Source organism: Budorcas taxicolor, chromosome 11, assembly GCF_023091745.1.
Source record: "Budorcas taxicolor isolate Tak-1 chromosome 11, Takin1.1, whole genome shotgun sequence".
Taxonomy (NCBI): Eukaryota; Metazoa; Chordata; class Mammalia; order Artiodactyla; family Bovidae; genus Budorcas; species Budorcas taxicolor.
In genome coordinates this window covers 159491475-159513016 of record NC_068920.1, presented here as the reverse complement: position 1 = coordinate 159513016, position 21542 = coordinate 159491475, and the positions used below count along the sequence as shown (strand labels likewise).

General features: G+C 42.8%; 1 protein-coding gene across 1 annotated transcript in view; it reads left to right on the top strand.

Annotated features, from left to right (window-relative positions):
* The first annotated feature begins 1222 nt into the window (after positions 1–1222).
* The window catches only part of FNBP1 (formin binding protein 1), an 81558-nt gene continuing 61238 nt past the window's right edge, over positions 1223–21542 (top strand). Inside the window, exons 1-4 of the mRNA XM_052648286.1 lie at positions 1223–1228; positions 2964–3079; positions 15142–15198; positions 15914–16061. Coding sequence (XP_052504246.1) covers positions 1223–1228; positions 2964–3079; positions 15142–15198; positions 15914–16061 — 327 coding nt within the window. The remainder of the gene's footprint in view (positions 1229–2963; positions 3080–15141; positions 15199–15913; positions 16062–21542) is intronic.

Below are 21542 nucleotides of genomic sequence, written 5' to 3'. Positions count from 1 at the left end.
GAGGAAACATCTATACCTTTCAAAATAGTAAGGCTGGGGACTTCCCTGATGGTCCAGTGGTCGACTCCATGCTTCCAACGCAGGGGGCGTGGGTTTGATCCTTGGTCAGGGAACTAAGATCCCACATGCCCTGTAGCATGGGCGAAAAAAAAAAAAGTAAGGCTCTGGTGGTAGAAATTATACAGAAAGAGGGGGTCTCAAATGGGGGGAGGGGTATGAGAAAGAGTTAAATAAATAAGGTCATTGTAAAACTGTATTAACAACGGTTTACTGATTAGCAGAAAGCTTTAAAGTAGCCTTGCTCTGGGAATTCCCTGGTGGTCCAGTGGTTAAGAATCCAGCTTCCAATGCAAGGGACACAGATTTGATCCCTAGTTGGGGAATTAAAATCCCACATGCTGTGGGGTAACTAAGTCCACGAGCCCTGCAACTAGAGAAGCCTTGATGCACCTTGACAAAGACCCAGAGCAGCCAAAATAAAGACTAAAATAAAACAGCCAATTAAAAAAAAAAGAAGCCTTGTTCTGAATAACTAGGAATGATTGCAGTCATTACTCGAACTGTTTGTATATCTGTTCTCTCAAGTAGTTTAAAGAGATCTACAGTCTTGTTTACACTTCAAATTTGCCTGACCATCCTTGTCTTTAGAGGTAACATAAATAACCTTCTTGAGCAGTGAAGTCTCAGTTTGTGAAATCTATTATCGGGGACCAGGAATCAATGAAAGTCTTTAATATTGGTCCTTGATTTTTGGTGGCTCAGCTGATAAAGAATCCGCCTGCAGTGAGGGAGACCTGGGTTCAATCCCTGGGTTGGGAAGATCCCCTGGAGAAGAGAAAGGCTACCCACTCCAGTATTCTGGCCTGGAGAATTCCATGGATGGTACAGTCCATGGGGTCGCAAAGAGTCGGACACGACTGAGTGACTTTCACTTTCACTTTCTTTCACTCGATTTTTTTTATGGTAACAGTAAACGTTATTAGATATCGAGATAAACATTTTACAGTGTTAATTTTCAATTAGAAAACATTCTAGTAAAAGAAAACCTGAATTTCTTTTTTTTTCTCCTTTAAATTAATTATTTGTTTATTTTTGGTTGTGCCGGGTCTTCGCTGCTCTGCATGGGCTGTATCTAGCTGGGGAAAGTGGGGGCTACTTTGCTTTTGTGCACGAGCTTGTCCTTGCAGTGACTCCTCTTGTCTCAGAGCACAGGTCTAGGCGCATGGGCGTCAGTGGCTGCAGCTCACGGGCTCTAGGACACAGGCTCAGTGGCTGTGGAGCACGGGCTTAGTTGTCCTGCTGGCATGTGGCATCTTCCCAGACCAGGGCGCGAACCCATGTCCCCTGTATTGGCAGGTGGATTCTTATTCACGGTACCCCACCAGGGACATCCAAGAAAACCTGAATTTCTTACGTTGAGGTTTCTCCAACTGTTTTGTGGGACCGAGTTCTGCTTCGTGGAGAAGACAGCCAGAGGCGGCAGCAGTGTGGGGTGAAGTGATTTGTTGAGTTAGGGTTCCATGAAGCAGAACCAAGCAGCCACCCTAGGATTCTGCCCTGCACATCCCTTCCAACTCTCCGTCTAATCTGTCGTGAAGGCTAGCTGAGTTTGAGCTCAGTGGTGCGAGCCCATGGACTGTAGCCCACCAGGCTCCTCCGTCCATGGAATTCTCCAGGCAAGAGTACTGGAGTGGGTGGCCATTCCCTTCTCCAGGGGACCTTCCTGACCCAGGGATTGAACCCAGGTCTTCTGCATTGCAGGCAGATTCTTACCATGTGAACCACCAGGGAAGCCTTTCTGATTGAAGTATAGTTGATACACAGTGTTGTGCCAATCTCTGTGGTATAGCAAAGTGTCTGACTTATACGCATATCTGTATTCTTTTCTTATAGTCTTTTCAATGCATTTTTAAACATTCTTTTCCATTATGATTTATCCCAGGATACTGAATATAATTCCCTGGGCTATACACTAGGTCCTTGTTCATGCATTCTAAATGGAACTATTTGCATGCTCGCTGATTGTTTGTTCATGATCTGTAGACTCCTTCCCTCTGCTCCTGGTTTTTTGCCTTTGGATTACTGAACCGTCCCCTGACTTCCAGCTCCTGGTGATGCTAAATGTATCTCTGGCAGTGCCCCTCCATTTGCAAGCCCTTTAGTGCCCACCAGAGAGTCTGAGCACCTTAACTCAGCGTTCAAGGCCTTGGGTGATTCAGCCGGGACCCTCGGGTTCCATCAGCCACTGCCACTCGTTCCCTTGCATCCTACCCCCACCTTGGGCTCTAGCAAGACCAGTCCACCTGATTCCTGGTCCTCTCCCTGTCTTTGCATTAGCTGTGGCTGGAATACCTACCGCTCTCACTCTTCCAGACTGCCATTCTCAAGCACTCGGCACGTTGGGGCCATATTTTTATTCTTGGTTCCCTAGCCCCAGTCGCCATTCCTGCCCCACACGGTAGGCTTGACGCATGGGTGAATATTGAATAGAGTCCATGTGAGTCATTTTATTTGTTTGAAGAAAGTAGTATTTTGTAACTCTTCTCTCTCCCATTTCTTTGCCCCAAATTTCAATGAGCTTATGTTGAAAGTTAACTCCCAAATGACCCTTCAGGTGCTAAGAGTGTGGCTGAGTTAACTGGGGAGTGTGTTTCATCTCTCAATTTTTGGTATCTGCAGAAGACACTCTGCTTTGTGCCAATACATTAAATATATCCAAACACCACGTTTCTAAACAGGAATAAGGAACGTGAATGGATGGGTCAGAGTTCAATATCTCAGGCAGTTTTCAAACCAAATTTGGTAATGTTGATTTAAAATTGCTCAACGAAAAAGCACCCAAGTACAATCATGGAAAATGTTAGAACTGCTTTCTACGTACTGATATATTGTTGAGAGAACTGAAGTTATGTTAATCACAGACAAAGATTACAAGCTCTGCCTTTGTTTTTTTTTATTAACAGGACCAATTTGACAACTTAGAAAAACACACACAGTGGGGAATTGATATTCTTGAGAAATACATCAAATTTGTAAAGGAGAGGACAGAGATTGAACTCAGCTATGCAAAACAACTCAGGTAAGTTGATATTGAGAAAGGTTGTTTGTTAACTGAAGAATGAATGTAAGGGTCATTTATACCCTCATTTTATACCATAAATGTGTAAGCCTTTAAATATTGATTTCCCCCTTTCAGGAAAGCTTATATTGCAGTAAAAGCAATTTTTTTTCATATAGAAAATTATTTTTCAGAGCACAGTAAACAGAAAAACCAAGTTATGGCTTTTATGCTCTGTTGCTTAAAAGGTTAGCAGCTGAATTTTGGAGCACCTTTCTTTTTTTCCCAGAAAACTTTATTTGAAACATAACAACAGAGAAGTACACATATCATAAGTGTATGACTCTAGAAATTTTCAGAGTGAATACAATTATGTGATCGGCACCCAAGTCAAGAAACAGAAAATTACCAGCCTCAGCCCCCACTCCCCCAGTCCCTTCTGGTTCATCCCCCTCCCCTGCCCCCGTGGTTGACCACTCTGCTGATCTCCGACCACATGGATTGGTCTGGCATGTTTTTGAAGCTTTGGTGAATGTTATTATTTATTATGCACTGTTTTATTTGGTTTCCTTTGTTCTTCATTACGTCTGTGAGATTCATTCGTTACATGTTGTGGTGCTTTTTATTTTGGTTGATGAGTGTGTCAAAGCTTGTCCAGTCTACTGCCGCTAGGCTATTGCTTGTTTCCAACTTGGGGTATAAAGTACATGCCCAGGAGTGGGATTCCTGGGTCTTAGGCTTTGTGTGTGTTTAGATTTAGCAGATGGAGTCAGTTTTCCAGAGAGCTCGTCTGATTCATGTTCCCTCCAGCAGCAGCTGAGCAGTCCTCAGGCAGCCCTTCTTACAACTCCAAGGACAAAATTATCCAAGAAGTTTGTGTTCTTACATAAAATATTTAAAAGTTGCTGGCAGAACTAAGCTTGAAGTGGCAAGATCTTTAATGATTTCTTGTTTGGTTGGTTTGTGCAGATTGTGAATATCTAGATGACTTTCAATTTAGAAACATTTCATTTTAATCCAGAGACCATCTGGACAAGGTGAATGTCGTGTATCTTTGAAAGAATCATCTTAGAGAGCTCTTGTTGTCGTTTAATAAGTGCCTAAGTGGTACGTATGGTGCACTTCATGGATGATAAGTTTTGTTTCCATTGAGTAGATAAAATACAATCTATATTGCTCAATGAAATCATTTTTATAAAGATTTTTTTATAAATTTACTATTTATTTGCTTAATAGTATAGCTGGGAAAGACTGCAGGCAACAGGAGACAGGGGCGGCAGAAGATGAGATGGTTAGATAGCATCACCGGCTCAATGGACATGAATTTGAGCAAACTGTGGGAGGTAGTGGAGGACAGAGGAGCCTGGCGTGCTGCAGTCCATGGGGTCACAGAGTCGGACATGACATAGCGACGGAGCCGCAGCAACAACAAATTTGTTTAGTGATAAATATATTATTTAATAATAATTTGATAATTTATTTACTATGAATAAAATTGTCTTTATTTAATTTTGCTGAATAAAACTTAAGTAAAATTAAATTGACTCAATAAGAATTTAATAAATAAACTTATTTTTATAAATAAATTTTATTGCAGATGAACTTCTGATGCCTTATGTGCATCAGCCTCATTAGCAGTTGAAAGCTTCATTACTGACAGTGGGCGTGGCGAACGAGCTGCTCCCTGTTGATTATTTAAACATTGCACCGGTGTCTTCTCTGTGGAGATGGGTTGCGCAACAGCTTTAGCCAAAGCGTGCTGCTGCTGCTGCTGCTGCTAGTCTCCCCTAAAGGATTTCCCTGCCTTCCTTGACTTTCTCTCTTGGCATTGTCTCCTCTTTCCTGGAGCCTCGGCCACTGCCTTGTTCTGCTTGGAAGGTTTGTCAGCTGATGTCGCGAAGTCTGTCCTCGGCAAGCTTCTCCACCGGTTCTGTGTCAGGACAGAAAGGCGCTGCTTTTGCTGCCCTCTGGGCAGCACCTGTCTCCCTGCCCTTTCTCATCATTCTCTGTGAGCGAGGATTTAGGTCACAAAACTGGAGGCTATTGGAAAAGACTCCCAATTCCAGCAGTAGGTTTGGGGTAACATTTAATAGCTCTCCGTAGACCATTTCCCCCTGTTTCGGATCTAGAATAGCAGTGTTACTGCTGTGGCTGTTATCTCTTGGGAAGTCCTTTTCCTAAGATTTAAATGTTAACATTTGTTTTACTCCATGCAAAGTGTCTAAATTTGTGCTTATGGGTGTGTGCTTAGTCGGTTAGTCGTGTCCGACTCTTTTCGACCCCATGGACTGTAGCCCACCAGGCTCCTCTGTCCATGGGGATCTCCAGGCAAGAATACTGGAGTGGGTTGCCATGCCCTCCTCCAGGGGATCTTCCCAAGCCAGGGATCGAACCCCAGGTCTCCTACACTGTAGGTGGATTCTTTACCCTCTGAGCCACCAGGAAAGTCCTGTGCTTATGGGAGAAGTTGACAAAAACAGATAATGAGTAATTGAACCTTGCCTTCAATACAATTACTAGTCCTCTGGAAGTGTCTTCTAATCCTTAAGACTGAGATCTGGGCAGGGCCCTTGGTGCTGAGGAGTAATCAGAGTGTCTTGTTGATCTGCTTTTCCATTTGCCTGAGTCTTTCACGGCTCTCCTTGCCACAGAGCCCAACATCTCCTTCCTATCTTCACTGCGTGCTTCCTGCTTCCCTGAGAAAATTGAAGCGGTTCCAGGAAAACGTCCTTAGAGTCTCACACTCTGTAACCCACCTGTCCGAATCTGTTCCCATACCTGATGCTCCTGTCCGAATCCCAGCCCACCTCTTACACACTGGCCCTTCCCAGAACTCTGTCCCACTAGTTTTCCCTCCATCTCCGTGTTATCAGTGCTTCACTTTCTATTAGATGATCCCCATCTGCACAAAAACGCACCACTGTCTCCCGTCGTTGAAAATCCACAAAGAAAACAAAACTTTTGAGCTCACCCCTCCTCTCCTTATTAAGCTCACCTGTGTGAACTGCTCCTTGGGGGTGCCCGTGACCTTCATCCTGGCCCAGCCAGTTGCCTGTCCTCAGTCCTCACCATCCTTGACCCCTCAGCAGCTTTGATGGGGTGGATGCTGCCTCCTCGAAACACTTCCCTCACTTGGCATCTGAAACCCCCATCTCTAGGCTTCCTTCCTGTCTCACCGAAAGCTCTTTGGAAGGCTCTGCTCAGGCTCCCTAGAGGTTCCTTGTCACCTCCCGCCCCTTCACTCTAATCTGCCCCAGTGCCCAACTCCCGGTCCTCTTTTCTTCTCAGTCTGTGCCCTCCTGGTGATCTTGTCTGTCTCCTGGCTTTCAGGATGGTCTCTATGGCAACAGACGTGTGTCTCCAAGCTAGACCTCTATCCTGAACTCCAGAAGCAGGTTGCGCAGAATGTCCGTTCGGATGTCTAGAAAACATCTCACATGTAACGTATCTGAAAAGGCATCTCTCCGCTCAAAATCTGCATCTCTGCAGCCCAGTTCTCCCTCCCCTCACTGCCCCCTCCACTCAAGTTTCCCTCAGAGTAAATCCGAAATCCTTACGCTGTATGTCCTACAAAGCCGACACAAGCGGTCTCCCTCCCTCTGTGACATCTTCTCTCCCTTCGTATCTCTGCTCTAACCATCCCCGCCTCCTTGTTCAATCTTGTACGTGCCAGGCCTGTTTTCGCCGCAGGGATGTTACACGGCCGTTCATACAGATCACACAGAGGTTTTATCTCCCAGGATCCACGTGGCCAACTGCCTCACCTCCTTCACGTCTTTGCTCAAATGTCACCTGCACAGTGAGGGCCTCCTTGCCTCCCTGCTGTACTTTCTGGTTTTCCCAAAGTGCTGATAACTTTCTAATATTAAAGCCTGATGTGGGGGAAGGGTTACTTAGTCACACTGGCCAGGGAAAATCCATAGCTTGAAAACTGACAGACAGCAAGCAAAGGTCTGAGAGTCATTCTTCCAGGCCAAGGAATCAGCAAGTGCAGAGCTCCTACAGTAGAGATAAGTTCGAGGAATGAAAAGTTCCAGCCAGTGTGACTGGAGCATATTCAACAAAGACTTGCTTGAAATACCAGTATGATGTTGAAAAACATCACTTTTGGGGGGAGATATCTGTCGTTCAATTCTTTTCTGCATTAGAAGAAAAAAAATGCTAACTTATTTTAGATGTAGAAGATGATAATTAAGGCTTTGGTTTCTGTAGGTCAGTGGTTAACAAACTATTGGCCACCTCTGTGGCCCAATCCATCACTGCCTGGTTTTATAAATAAAGTTTTGTTGGAACACAGGCACATCCATTCATTTATGTATTGTCTGTGGCTGCTTTTGCAAAACAAAAAAAAAAAGGCAGTGGAACAGTGCAACAGAGACCACATGACCATGACCTGCTTGCAAGTCTGAAATACTTAGTGTCTGGTCCTTTCTAAGCTTGCTTGTGTGTGTGTGTGTATATATGCTTCAATATATAAGTTTGCTGATACCTGCTATAGTTACACTCCATTCAAGGCATGTGTGCATGAGTGCTCAGTCGCTTCAGATACGCCTGACTGTTTGCAACCCTATGTACTATAGCCCACCAGGCTCCTTTGTCCATGGAATTCTCCAGGCAAGAATACCGGAGTGGGTTGCCATGCCCTCCTCCAGGGGATCTTCCCGACCCAGGGATCGAACCCATGTCTCCTGTATTGTAAGCAGATTCTTCACTGCTGAGCCACCAGGGAATCCCCTCCATTCAAGGCAGGGTTAAATTCTTAATATAATCTTAAAATATGTTATATGGCCTATATAAGAGAACCAACTATTGATTGCCCCTTAGCAACTGTTTCTTAAAAAAAAAAAACAACGAAACAAAACAGTGACTTATTTGTTATGACCAGGTAATGAACTCATATGATTGAAACTTCTAATCCTTGCTTCCCTGAAGCTCAGGGTGGCCTTGCCTTTTTGTACCGTGCAGATTATTCTAGGATTTCATGTTTATCTTTCACAGCTATACAGTGTTGTACTGGATTGGTGGATACCTTGATCGTTTCCAGCTGTTTGCAACTCTGAACAAAGTTGCGATGGATAACTTTGAATGAAACACTTGGACAAACATGTCTAGAGAATAAGTTCCTAAAAGTAGCCCTTTGGTTCTGGTAAAATTTGCCAAGTGGCCTTTCTTGGAAACTGTATTACCATACCAGAGTGCATGGCACTGCTACCTGCCTTGACCCTCAGTATTTCTTGTTAACCTGTCTTTTTTTAATCTTTGCTGATTTGATAAGTAAAAATTGCTAGATCTGACTAGTAATTTATGTTTTTCTTAGTAAGAATGAGGTTGAATATGTTTTTATGCATTGGAGTCATTTGTACTTTCTTCTTGAGCCATTCTTATCCTGGTCGGGTTTTTTTTTGTTTTTTTTTTTTAATTGGAGCCCATTGTAAATAAAAGGAAATTGTCAAAGTCATTTTATAAAATATACTGCATATTGTATATACAAGGTATTGAATTTAAATTTGTTTGAACAGTTAGCAAGATATTCAAGTGAAACCTGAAGGATTTACCAAGCTTGAAATATTAAATTCTTATAAGATTTAGCAAAAAAAAAAAAAAAAAAAAAAAGCAGGTTGTCATTACTGTTTGGTGGGGTTTTTTTGTGTGTGTTTTTATTGTTATTTGTTTTGTTTTTAACTCATGTTGTAATTTTAAACAGGCTCAGTTGACTCACTGCTAGGAAAGATAAAGGAAAGAGTATTTACGTCTTTTACTTCCTCTCCTAGTTGAGTTATGTAACTTGGTTTATAAAATGAGTCTCACAGTTAGTTTGCCTTAATTACAGATACATGTTCATCAGCATTCCCTCTACCCACAGCCTCTCCCCTTGTTTGTTGGCATCAAGAAAAATAGGGATATTTTACCCCTGATGGGAACTTTTGGCATGCTCCTTGAGTTCTTTCTTGTTTGAGAATACCACTCTACAGTCATCCCTCAGTGTCTGCAAACATTGGTTCCAGGAACCACCTCCTCAGATACAGAGATTTGAAGATGCTCAAGTTGCTTTATATAACAAGGCATAATATCTGTGTATAGCCTACACACATCCTTCCAAATATTTAAATCATCTCTAGATTCCTTATAATACCTCATACAATGTAAATAGTGTGTCAACTGTTGCCAGCATGAAGCAGATTCAAATTTTGCTTTGGGGAACCTTCTGGAATCCCCCACCCCAATATTTTTCATCTGTAGTTCATTGACACCATGGATGTGGACCCCAGATAGTGGAGGATAGACTGCACCTAACAACAATGTGACTTAAATTATTCTCTGGTCATTCTTTCTCTCCAAACTTTGTTGCTACATTATCTTCTGGTGGAAAAGGCTGCTGCTGCTGCGGCTGCTGCTGCTGATGCTGCTAAGTCGCTTCAGTTGTGTCCGACTCTGTGCGACCCCATAGATGGCAGCCCACCAGGCTCCGCCGTCCCTGGGATTCTCCAAGCAAGGACACTGGAGTGGGTTGCCATTTCCTTCTCCAATGCATGAAAGTGAAAAGTGAAAGTGAAGTTGCTCGGTTGTGTCCGACTCTCAGTGACCCTATGGACTGCAGCCCACCAGGCTCCTCCATCCATGGGATATTCCAGGCAAGAGTACTGGAGTGGGGTGCCATTGCCTTCTCCGATGGAAAAGTCTAGGGGCAGCCAAATATTTATTCTTTGTAGGTGGCTCCCTTTTTTGACTCTACGAAGAACCTTTTTGTGCCACTTAGCAGTTTGGTAACTTTTCCAAGCAAGGCTTTGTGGTTGACCCCTCTTTATCAATTTTCTTTACAGCACTTTCAATTGCAAAGTCAGCTGTCTATTTCATGCCCTTATATATTTTCTTCCAAATTGGGTCTTTCTCTCTCATTTTCTTCCTCCCTTGTCCTCTGTATTACATTGCATCTTTTCGCCTTGCTTATATTTAATGCAGGCAGTTTGGTGAAGTGCTTAAAAGGGACAGATTCTAGAGCAGCAGTCCCCAACCTTTCTGGCACACCGGTTTCGTGGAAGAGAGGTTTTCCATGGGCTGGGGTGGGGGAGGGACGGTCTCGGGTGTTCAAGTGCATTGTAGTTACTGTGCACTTTGTTTCAATTATCATTACATCAGCTCCACCTTGGATCATCAGGCATCAGATCCCGGAGGTGGGGGACCCCACCCTAGAGTCTTAGTGTCCGGAATGTTCTTCCACTTAACAGTAATAATGATTTGGGGCAGATTCCTCTATGTGCTTTGTCTTTTTTCATCTGTAATATGTGAGTAGTAAGGATGATGATCTTTCCTGCCTTCCAAGGTGGTTGAGGGGTCTGAATGAGATAAAGCATGTGCGTGGCTTAGGCTACCAAGGGAGGAGACAGGAGAACAAGTCCCAGATCAGCCTCCTGGAAGGTGAGGGGCGTGGGATATTTCTTAAAGAAGCAGGGCGGTGGTTGGCCTTAGGTGTGGAGAAAGATGAGTGCAGGTAGGATGAGGTCATTCGCTTTCTGTGCAGGTGTACCTGAGTTGCTTGCTTCTTTGTGGGATGCATGTTCCAAAATGGAAGTGCTTAGCATGATCTGAGGGTGGAGTTTCTGACCCTCTGCCATCAAAAGGCCATTCACTGGACACCTGTGCAGCTCCAGTTTTAGGTGGGGCTTCCCTGATGGCTCAGATGGTAAAGAATCTACCTTCAATGCAGGAGACCTGGGTTCGATCCCTGGGTCAGGAAGATCCCCTGGAGAAGAGTATGGCTACCCACTCCAGCATTCTTGCCTGAAGAATTCCATGGTCAGAGGAGTTTGGCGAATTACAGTCCATGGGGTCTCAAAGAATCATACATGACTGAGCAACGAAGACACAAAACCAGTGTTAGTTGGCTTAAACTTGAGCTCAACACAGCTGATTCCAGGTTCCTGGAAAACAATCCAGGCAAACATCTTACTGTTTCAGCTGCGTAATGCTTGGAAGACAAGCAAGGCTTTTGTAGCAAGAAAGCAAGCTTGAATGGTGAAGGCAGGGTACAAGCAGAGGGGTTTTTAACAAACTGGAAGGCAAGCTCAAGAATTCGTGTTAATCGCCAGTTTCGGTTAACCCCATGGGGCGCCTGACTTTGTACCTCTTGTCTTTGAGACTCTGAGTTTCATTGTCTCTTCTGAAACTTTGCCAGTGTTTCTGTTTTGACATTCACTCCATTAGGTCATAAGCATTCACTCCTGTTCCTTGGGAATCCTTAGATTTGGGGTGATCTCCTCCAGGCGTTCGGCTTGCGGCCCTGGGAAGTGGAGGCCCAGGCGGCCAGCCCGGCCCCTGCCAGGCCCTGGAATCGGGTGCTCAGCCTGCCTGTCCCCCTCCCAGAGAGTTTCTGCCTCTGTCCCTGAGTGCCGGCTCACCCCTCATCTAACTTCTGTCTGACTCGATTTTCAGTCAGTCCATGTTCCGTGGACTTCTTTCCCTTCCAGTGACTGTGAGGGAGGGGTCAAACATCTGTTGTACACTGTTCTAGAACCTTCCATCCCTCACATGGGTCACCACTTCTCAAAGTGTGTAGACTGAGGTTATGTGCCCTTCTTCATTGGTTTATTTTCTGCTCTGGAAAATTTCCGGGCTTTTATTTCACCTCTTGTTGGAAAAAAGTGCAATTCTCTAATGAGATTTTATTTTGCCATCTTTATCTGGAAATCTGCAGTGAGCTTTTAAAAGTATAAAAGAAAGATAGAAAAAAAAAATTTCCTGGGTCCAGCCCTAGACCTTCCATTTCAGAGGATCTGAAATGGAGCCTAAGCATCTCCTTTTTTAAAACCTCCTGGCAGCTCTTAGGAACAACCAAATTTAAGTCTAGTATTTTTATTAAAAGATGTGTATTTTCCTCCTACCTTTTAGTTAGCCTATCTGAAGAGCAAATATATAAAACACTTGTTTCTCAGAAAGATCTCATAAATTTAAAGTTGCTTTTGGTGGTTTATTGCTTGCTTATTTTTAAAATAACTTCATACACATAGGGCAAGAAAACCCATCTCGAGAGAATGGAAAGGCAATTGCTCTCTTTTTCTTTTCTGTAGTGGTCCCTGACAGAAGTATCTTTGGATCTGAAATTCTTTTCTAGACCTCTTAAGGTTTTAGTTTTCTGTTAGCATTTATAGAGTGAATTATTCACTGATGCTTTTAAGAAGCATTTGAATGCTATATATGTTTAAAACTGTCAAAGTAATACTCATGCACAGAAAGACCATCTTTACTGGAGATCACCCACAACAGGTCTTTAATCCTGTTTCGGATTTGACTGGGAAAACGGAACTATAAAAAGTGCTGGTTTCTCCTGGATCTCTTCAAGCTCTGCTTCCTTCAATTAGGTATAAAATTTGAACTATTTTTATGGCTAAGGACTGGAAGCTAAAAAGAAAGTGTGGGTTTAAATAAACCTCTAAAATAACAGTTTTGAATGGATTTTTATGTAAGGTGTGAATTTAGAAGTGGCATTTTTCCATTTGTAGTTTATGGTTAGCAGAAGAGATGGTCATTATTTAAAACCATGCACTAAAAATGTCTCATGAAACTTCTAGGCTTTTCAATACTGCAGATCACATATATGCTACTTTAAATATATTTGCAAAAGAATCTATTGATTATCTAGTCATCTGCTTTCCATGGCTCCCCTTTTAATATTCCTGGTACATGTAAGTTGGAGCTACTGTTCTTGTTAAATCTGTTTTTTGGCTGCACTGGGTCTTCACTGTGGTGTAGGGGCTTAGTTGCTCCAAGGCACGTGGGATATTAGTTCCCCAACCAGGGATCAAACCCACGTCTCCTGTATTGGAAGGCAGATTCTTAATCACGGGACCACCAGGGAAGTCCCCACATCTTTAAAGATGAAATGTGGTAGACCAACTCAAAGAGTTCCACTGTGTTTTTGATATGCAAGATTTCTCTTGTCTGCATTATTGTTTTTCTCTAAAGTACTTGCTTTAGATATTTAATATTTAGGAAATACTGCTTCTTCACAGTCTTTTGAATCTAAATCTACCAGATGATCTTTGCTGTCAGAGTTATCAGTAGAGAAAACACCGTGTAGTTGAAGCACAGCTGATGTGATAGCAACCTCCAAGTCGGTACATTTTTCTTTTATCAGTTTATCTACTTAAAAATTTTGAATTGTTATGTACTGCCTTTTTTAAGTAATTGCAGCAATCACTATTCTATTGGGTGATGTATATTCCCTTGGAATTTCGAAACTTTCCGGGGCAAGAGAGGTCATTTCACACCCCTGCCTCAGGGTTAGAGATGAGGAACTGGAAGCACAGACTTGCCCATTGATTTGCTCGAGGTCACACCATCCAGACACATGGTCTCTGGATTCCCAGAGCAATGTCCTTTTTACTGAAGTCCTCTGCCTCTCATGTTACTACACCTATTGGAGACGAACTCACGTTTCACTCTGTCTGTAAAACGTACCATGATCAAAATTGCAAATTTACTATTGTATACTTCTCTAGGCACATCTGTAGATTCAGGGGAAATGAAAGAAATTAAATGTGAAATAATGAAAGTAGCTACTATGAAAGAGGAATAGCAATAGGGAATAAAAAGAGAAGTGAATAGTGAAATGGTATCATATGGAGAGTCTCACTGTGGACCACTAGTCACCTCCTAGGACTGTTCTTTCTCCTCCCCTTCTTCTTTTTGTAAAAATTGAAGTTGGTTTACAATGTTGTATTCATTTCTGCTGTACAGCAAAGTGACTCATTTATACATACACTTACCGAGTCAGTTCTTTTTCATATTTCCTCCCGTTATGGTTTATCCTGGGACATTGAATATAGTTCCCTGTGCTATTCAGTAGGACCCTATTGTCCATTCATTCTACAGGTAATCATTTGCATCTACTAATCCCAAACACTCAGTCCTTCCCTCCCGCAGCCCCTCCCCCTCGGCAACCACAAATCTCTTCTCTGTATCTGTGAGTCTGTTTCTGTTTCATAGCCAGGTTCCTCGGTGCCGAACTTTGGAATTTGTCTTTCTCTTTCTGACTTACTTCACTTAGTGTGATAGTGTCTAGGACCATCCATGTTGCTGCAAATTGCATTGTTTCGTGCTTTTTTATGACTGCATAGTATTCCCTTGTACATATGTTACCACACCTTCTTTATCTACGGCTGTTCTTCTAACTTCGGAAGCCAAAATAGGACCCAAGAGAAATCAATCCCTGGAGCCATTAGTGAATTTTCTTTTTTCAAGATCACTCTTCGTTTTTATGTAAATTTAAGCATGCAGAATGTAGCTGCTGCTAAGTCACTTCAGTCGTGTCCGACTCTGTGCGATCCCGTAGACGGCAGCCCACCAGGCTTCCCCGTCCCCGGGATTCTCCAGGCAAGAACACTGGAGTGGGTTGCCATTACCTTCTCCAGCAGAATGTAGAGGGGAGTATTTGGATTCTTGACCTGGAGGTGGGATTAGGAAGAGAGATTAGAGCAATTTTGGCTAATCTGAGTGTGTTCAGTGTGAGCCTGCTACACAGGTTAAAATTTTTCCTAGTTAAATGTCTTAGCATAAACATCCCTCCAAATATCGTTTCTACTTCCTTTAAGGAGACTTATTCACACAAGTGGTTTTCATTAACTCTTTGAAAGAGAAGCCACAGAGCCTTGAAAACATGCCCTTTGAATTTTAATTTTAAACATTCGGACCCAGTCCGTATGTTTGCCTTGGATTTAAACCAATAATGCTTGACTGAGGATGAGTATATGGGATGGTGACCTGGTAAGAAAAACTACCCCAGCTCAGTGCTGTAAATAAAATCCACTGCATAGAAACACAGGGTCTGCCCTCTCTAGTTAAATAATGTCAGGTCTTAACATCCAGGTAAGTGACTAACTGGTGACCGTGTCTATTCATATTTGCTCTATCTTTCTCTAAAAGATTCAAACCTACGCAAGTCTTTCACATCGAAAGATGGAAGGAAATAAATGGTTCAGCTGTGACCATTTTGTGACTTTTTAACTTGTAAACAAAAACACTATCTTTTGTCTCTGATTTCTCAGTTATCTTCTGTATAAGGTGATATGTCTGCCTTTTTGTTTCAGGAATCTTTCAAAGAAATACCAACCTAAAAAGAACTCGAAAGAGGAAGAAGAATACAGGTGTGTCTATCATTGATTGTTATGTGGCAGTATGTATATGTCCTTGGGATGATTATAAAGGCAATCTACATATATTCTGTAGATGTAGTGTATCTACAAAAACAAATTGCATTCCTCATTCATATTTGTGTCAATTTTTAAATGGGGGGAAAGACAATAAAAACTTACTCAAATAACATTTCTTAAAGAGGCACTAGACCTTTTCCAGATTGTTTCAATTAAGGTAATTAGGAAAAGCTTAATACAGGAAGTGTGTATAAGCAAATATAGGAAGTGTGAATGGACTGTGCACTCTACATTTTGGTAATATCAGGCATCTCATTCATCCAGGAAATACGTCCGTTTCAGACAGCAGTTAAGACATCTTAATATGAATAGCCCAAAATTATCACCTCTAATTTAGATCTAAATATCCATGACATTAGTACCTATAGTAGGTGTATGTATTTTGGGTTTTACCTGGGCTAGTGACAAAGCCAAATATTGCCTGATATAGAGCAATTTGGCTTCTCAAAATGAAAACTGTTTCGGTTGTAATTAATTATGTGCCATTTTGATGAGAACACCCTGATGTGTAATGAATTTGTCAAGACCCTGTGGGAGCTGGAGGCATATTACCCTGATAGTAATGTTAATTACTCTTTCGCTGGCGGGAAGCCACGTGAGAGAGGATGTGCCCTGTTTGAAAAGGAGTGGTGTGTGTTCTGTTCTGTAGGTACACGGCTTGCAAAGCCTTCCTTGCCACCCTGAATGAAATGAACGATTATGCTGGGCAGCATGAAGTCATCTCCGAGAATATGACCTCTCAGATCATTGCAGAGTTAGTGCGCTACGTCCAGGAACTGAAGCAGGAGAGGAAATCGGTAACTAAAATTTGTTTTTCTTCCTAAGAGGTGGAGCAAAGATGATGGGACTGTCCCTCGAAGTTTTTGTTTGTTTTTGTGGTTTCCTGTACTATACAGTAAATCCATGTTGCTTATCTATTTTATTTATTTTTTGACCATGCCGCTAGGCATGTGGGATCTTAGTTCCCCAATCAGGAATCAAACCTGTCTCCTGCATTGGAAGTGCAGAGTCTTAACCACTGGGCCGCCAGGCAAGTCCCTCTGGAGAAGTTTCAAAGTTAAATGAAATCATATGAGACGGTGGGTCTTAAATTGCTACCTTTGAGAAGCATATAAAAATTATGGACTCAATTCCTAGAAAGTGTTTACAGGTCTTTACGTACGATTTCAAGGGTCCATTATATACTCTGCAACTCATCTGTGGGCCCCAGAATACTAACCTCTTATGATGAATTTAAATATATCTGAGGCTCTGGGACATACAAGAGAGTAAGCAAGGTAATATGGTGTCTGCTGTGTGGAATAAATTGTATTAAAATAAATCCTTATAAGGAGTTCAAAAGAGCCAGAAAGATGGCCTCAGCCATCTTTCAGACACTCTGTTCCCTGGCTCATTCATTATCATCTAATAAAGGGCCTTTTTGTTCCTCTCATCACCATTACAGTCTTTCCATGACTTTTATTGTTAACAAAAGGGAAAAATGTACCCTCAAGTAAAGTATATTCATAGTCAAGATTTTGACCGAAGAGATTTATCATATAAGCCATGGTCTGTATCACTGTACTTGGATTGCCTGTGAGGCACTTAATAATTTGTTGTAATAAAATACCAAAGTTGGCCAGTGACATGCTTTTCTCACGCAAAGAGTCGGCTCATTGGAAAAGACCCTGCTGCTGGGAAAGATTGAAGGCCACAGGAGAAGGGGCTGGCAGAGGATGAGATGGTTGGATAGCATCACTGACTCAGTGGACATGAATTTGAGCAAACTCTGGGAGATAGTGAAGGACGGAGGAGCCTGGCATGCTGCGGTCTGTAGGGTCACAGTTGGACACAACTGAGAAGCTGAACAACAACGACAAAATGCTCTTCTGTATACATTTGAAGCCTTCTCTGAGTGCTCTGGAGATATATGAGCCAATAAGACTGATAGAGTTTTTGCTGAAATGGAGGAGACATTAAATAATTATGACCAAAATAATTATTTAATTGCAATTGTGATAGTCTCCACAAAGTACAAATGTATACATACAAATGAATATATAATGGGAACCCCTGACATGCTCATGCTCCATATCAGGCGAAAGTTCCCCAGAGGGCCTGAGGGACAAGTAGGAGTCACCTGGGACAGAAATTCAGGAGAGAGTACAGCCGTGCAAAGGCCCTGAGGCAGGAAGGTGTTTGGAACAAAGTTAATAAGTTGAGATGAGGTTTTTGTCTGTTCACATTAGAGCGGTGATTCCCAAGAGGGCACAGCTTTTTCTACCCACCCCAGCAAATATTTATCAATGTCTGGAGATGTTTTTGGTTGTTTGGGTTATTATATCTGGGGGTGGGGGTTGCTGCTGGCATCTAGTGGGTAGAACCCAGAAGTGCTGTTAACATCCCATAATGCACAGGACAAGCCTCCACGACAAAGAATTACCTGACCCAAAATGTCCATCTTGACTGAGAAGCCTTGCGCCAGAGCTGCAGTAGGGTAACAGGCTCTATAGACTGTTCACGAAAGGGGAACTTTTATATGATGGCAAGGAAGCAGCGAAACAGAATACTAAGGTTTGGAATGAAGCAGAATCCCTCATACAGTCATAAAATAAACACAGTGAATCGGGCTGCGATGTTGGACTGCTTCCCTGCGTCCAGAATCTCCCTCGACCCTGCAAAGTCCATGTTAAACACCTTCTTCTTATTTGTTCCTTTGGTCAGTGCCTTGTGTCTCTTACTGACTTTCCTTCACTCTTACAGGTTAGCATTTTAGCCAACGCTCTTAAGTTAAAAACTCCGTATATTTACCTTCGAGGGAAATATTCATTCTCTTTTCTGGAGTGAATCGTAAAATGTGAAGTCCACGTGACTTGGCCTCCTGTTGCTTTTTTAAATGCCTCCCCTCCAACCACATGGCCTCCTGGCTGCTCCTCACCCATGCCCCCTGCGATCCTGGCCCGGGGCCTTTGCACTGCGTTTTCTTGCCTTGGTAAAACTTTTCCCTAGGTATCTGCAGAGCTCACTTCCCGACTTCTTCCTCAGGAATGTCAGCTTCTCATTCAGGTCTGTCTTGTTTATCTTATTTAAGACTATAGAGACTTTGCTGGTGGTCCAATGGCTAAGACTCTGCATCCCCAGTGCATCGGCCCAGGTTCCATCCGAGTCAGGTACTAGAGCTCATGTGCCGCAGTTAAGCTGCTGTGCTACAACTAAAGATCCCGCGTGCCACAGCTAAGACCCAGCACCGCTAAACAAATAAATAGTTTTTAAAAGTGACAAGGTCCTCCCACCGTCTCCACCTCATTTACGCTACTTCCCCCTGCTTAATTTATTTATTTTTCTTTAGCTGCTGTTGCTCAGTGACTTAACTTGCTGTACTAAAGCAAAGCTGAGATAGATTCTCATGTTTGCATTTTCATGTAAATAACATCATGTTGTTGTTGTTGTTGCTGTCCAGTCACTAAGTCGTGTCCGGCTCTTTGCAGCCCCGTGGACTGCAGCACACCAGGCTTCCCTGTCCCTCACTGTCTCCCAGAGTTTGCTCAAACTCATGTCCGTTGAGTTGGCAAGCTCCACAAGGACAAGACATTTCTTGTCTCAGCCCCTGAAAGAGTGACGAGTGTCGGGCTTTCGATCAGTACTCTTGGAGTGAAAGAAAGAATTGAGAAGCAGAAGCAGCCGTCTTCAACATAGCTTAGTTCTCAGTTAGACTTTACTAGCTGGGGATCCTGTATCTCTGTGCTGTGTTATGGCTACATCCTTTTGTTTAATTTCCTCTCTGTTAATCATACGTCTTTTTTAAAGTGTGTCATATCTGTACTTTGCATTCTTTTCCTTCTTTAATCAAAAAATTATAGTAATTTAATGAGTAAATGATAGGTAGTACAGACACACATTAAATGATATCTTGCAATACATGGCATTCCTTTTATTTTAGGGAGAATTACATCTCTCTGAGTCAGATGTTCTGTTGGGAGGAGATGTAAACAACGTACTCTCTTAAAGCCTTTTGTAATTCTGTTCAGATGAAAATTTAGGAAACTGTGAAACTTTTAAAGTTCTAGAAAGAATATCAATAAATACAGGTACATTTCCGATGTTTTAATATAATGATTTATGAACTTATTTTTTGCTTTATTACATGGTGATAGTTACCATTATTTAGAATGCATGATATGGCAGTATGTTGATGTTCTAATATTGAACATTATTTTGATAATATTGGATATTTAACCATTTGGCCTCAAGTGTTTGTTTTTATAGGTGATAATAACTGATGAGGAGGAAGGGCGGGCTGTTATACATTTTGCTCATTGTCTTACATTTTGCCCCCAGCCAGCCCGCCTCTCTGGGCAGTGGTTGTTCACATACATGCTGTTATTCCCGCTGAGTTTATTTTCTTGAACTTACATCCAAGGATGCCAGATTGACGGGTATGAAGGTCTCTGCAGCATAGAAAGGGCTGTAGAAAGGGCTCCTTGGGATCCTCTTGTACTAAGCAGCCTTTCTCCTTGTGACCTTTCACTTTTGGTTACCCTGGCTTTTCTTAGTAAGTGATCTAATTTTCTTAAGGATGATTCTCAAAACCACAGTGGATTGCTATTGCTTCTACTTTCTGGTGATGGTAATTATCAGCAGAAGGACCCCAAGAGAGCTAGAGACCAAATCCACCTCTTCTGGGGTCAAATCCAGTTGCCACTTCGCTGCGGCACTGTGAAGGGCTGCCAGTGAACTTCACATCTTCCTGGGAGGAGAGGAGAGCCTGAATCAGAAGTATATCCGGAGAGCCTCAGCTCCCGGGGGTTGGGGAGGCAAGAAAGGGACCCAGGGTCTGCAGTCAACAAACCTGCTTAGGTCTCCGACAGCCCCACTAGCTAGGAAACCTTAGTCAGGATGTAAAACTCTCTGAGCAACCTAGTTCTGAATCTGTGACTGAGGCTGATGGTAATAAACCACCTTCCAGAGTTGCGGGGAGGGTCATAACAAGACAGGTACCAACCGCCTAGTACTCTTGCCTGGAAAATCCCATGGACGAAGGAGCCTGGTGGGCTGCAGTCCATGGGGTCGCGAAGAGTCAGACACGACTGAGCGACTTCACTTTCACTTTTTTACTTTCATGCATTGGAGAAGGAAATGGCAACCCACTCCAGTGTTCTTGCCTGGAGAATTCCAGGGACGGGGGAGCCTTGTGGACTGCCGTCTCTGGAGTCACCCAGAGTCGGACACGACTGAAGCGACTTAGCAGCAGCAGCAGCAGCAGCACCTCGCTGGTATTGATGTGTAGGCACTGCATATCCAGAACCTCCCATCAGGTCCTTCTGCTTCTCAATACAAAATCTCCTTCCTACCCCAGAGAAAAGGTTTGATCAGGGTTTATTACAGAAAGCAGGAGCATCTACAGGTCTCTTTGTGACCATGTGTCATAACAGTATTGTCCGATGCATTTAAAAGGACCTTTCTAAAAACGTTGACTTGGCGGATGGCATTGAAAACAAGCTGCTTTTAAATTTTTAGGTCAAGCTATTGTTTCTTGTGGCTGACTAGAAATACTGTCCTGCTGAAGTACCATTCTTAACTGTCAGCCCTAATACCTTCTGAGCCACTTAATAAAGTGGTGAGTTCCTCCCTGCCCAAAGGGACAGTTTAGAATTTACAGGATTACTGCTGGATCTTATTACTCCCAATAGAGAGTGTTTCCAGGTTCAGTTCCAATAGCAGTAGAAAATCATTTTTCATCTAGATTTTTCTATGTTTGAGCACATTAATCTCTAACAAGGTGAGAAATGGCTCACTATGCAAAAGATGAGGTTTCCTTCCTGCCTTGGGTTCGCTCCCTGAGTTGGGAAGATCCCCTGGAGGAGGGCACAGCAGCCCACTCCAGTATTCTTGTCTGGAGAATCCCAGGGACAGAGAAGCCTGGCAGGTGGCAATCCACAGAGTCACACGGAGCTGGACACGGCTGAGGCAACAGCGCGCACTCTGGCAGTGTGAGAGATGAAAGCAAAGGGAGATAGGGACATTCCCCTTGCCTCTGGGGCCATGTTGTGCTCACAAGTGAGTTGTCTGATCTTGAGCAAAATCTTGAAGTCTTAAATGTATAACCGATTCACTATGCTGTAGAGCAGAAACTAAGATCCCACATGCCGAGTGGCCAAAACAAGATTTTTTTTAATTAAAAAAGTTGAAAGTTTCAAAAAATTAATTAAAAAAAATCTCCAACTGTAAGATAGAATGATGCTCACTGTTCATGTTTTTAGGGGGGAAAGATGATTGTTTTAAAATTTATTTCATTTTTT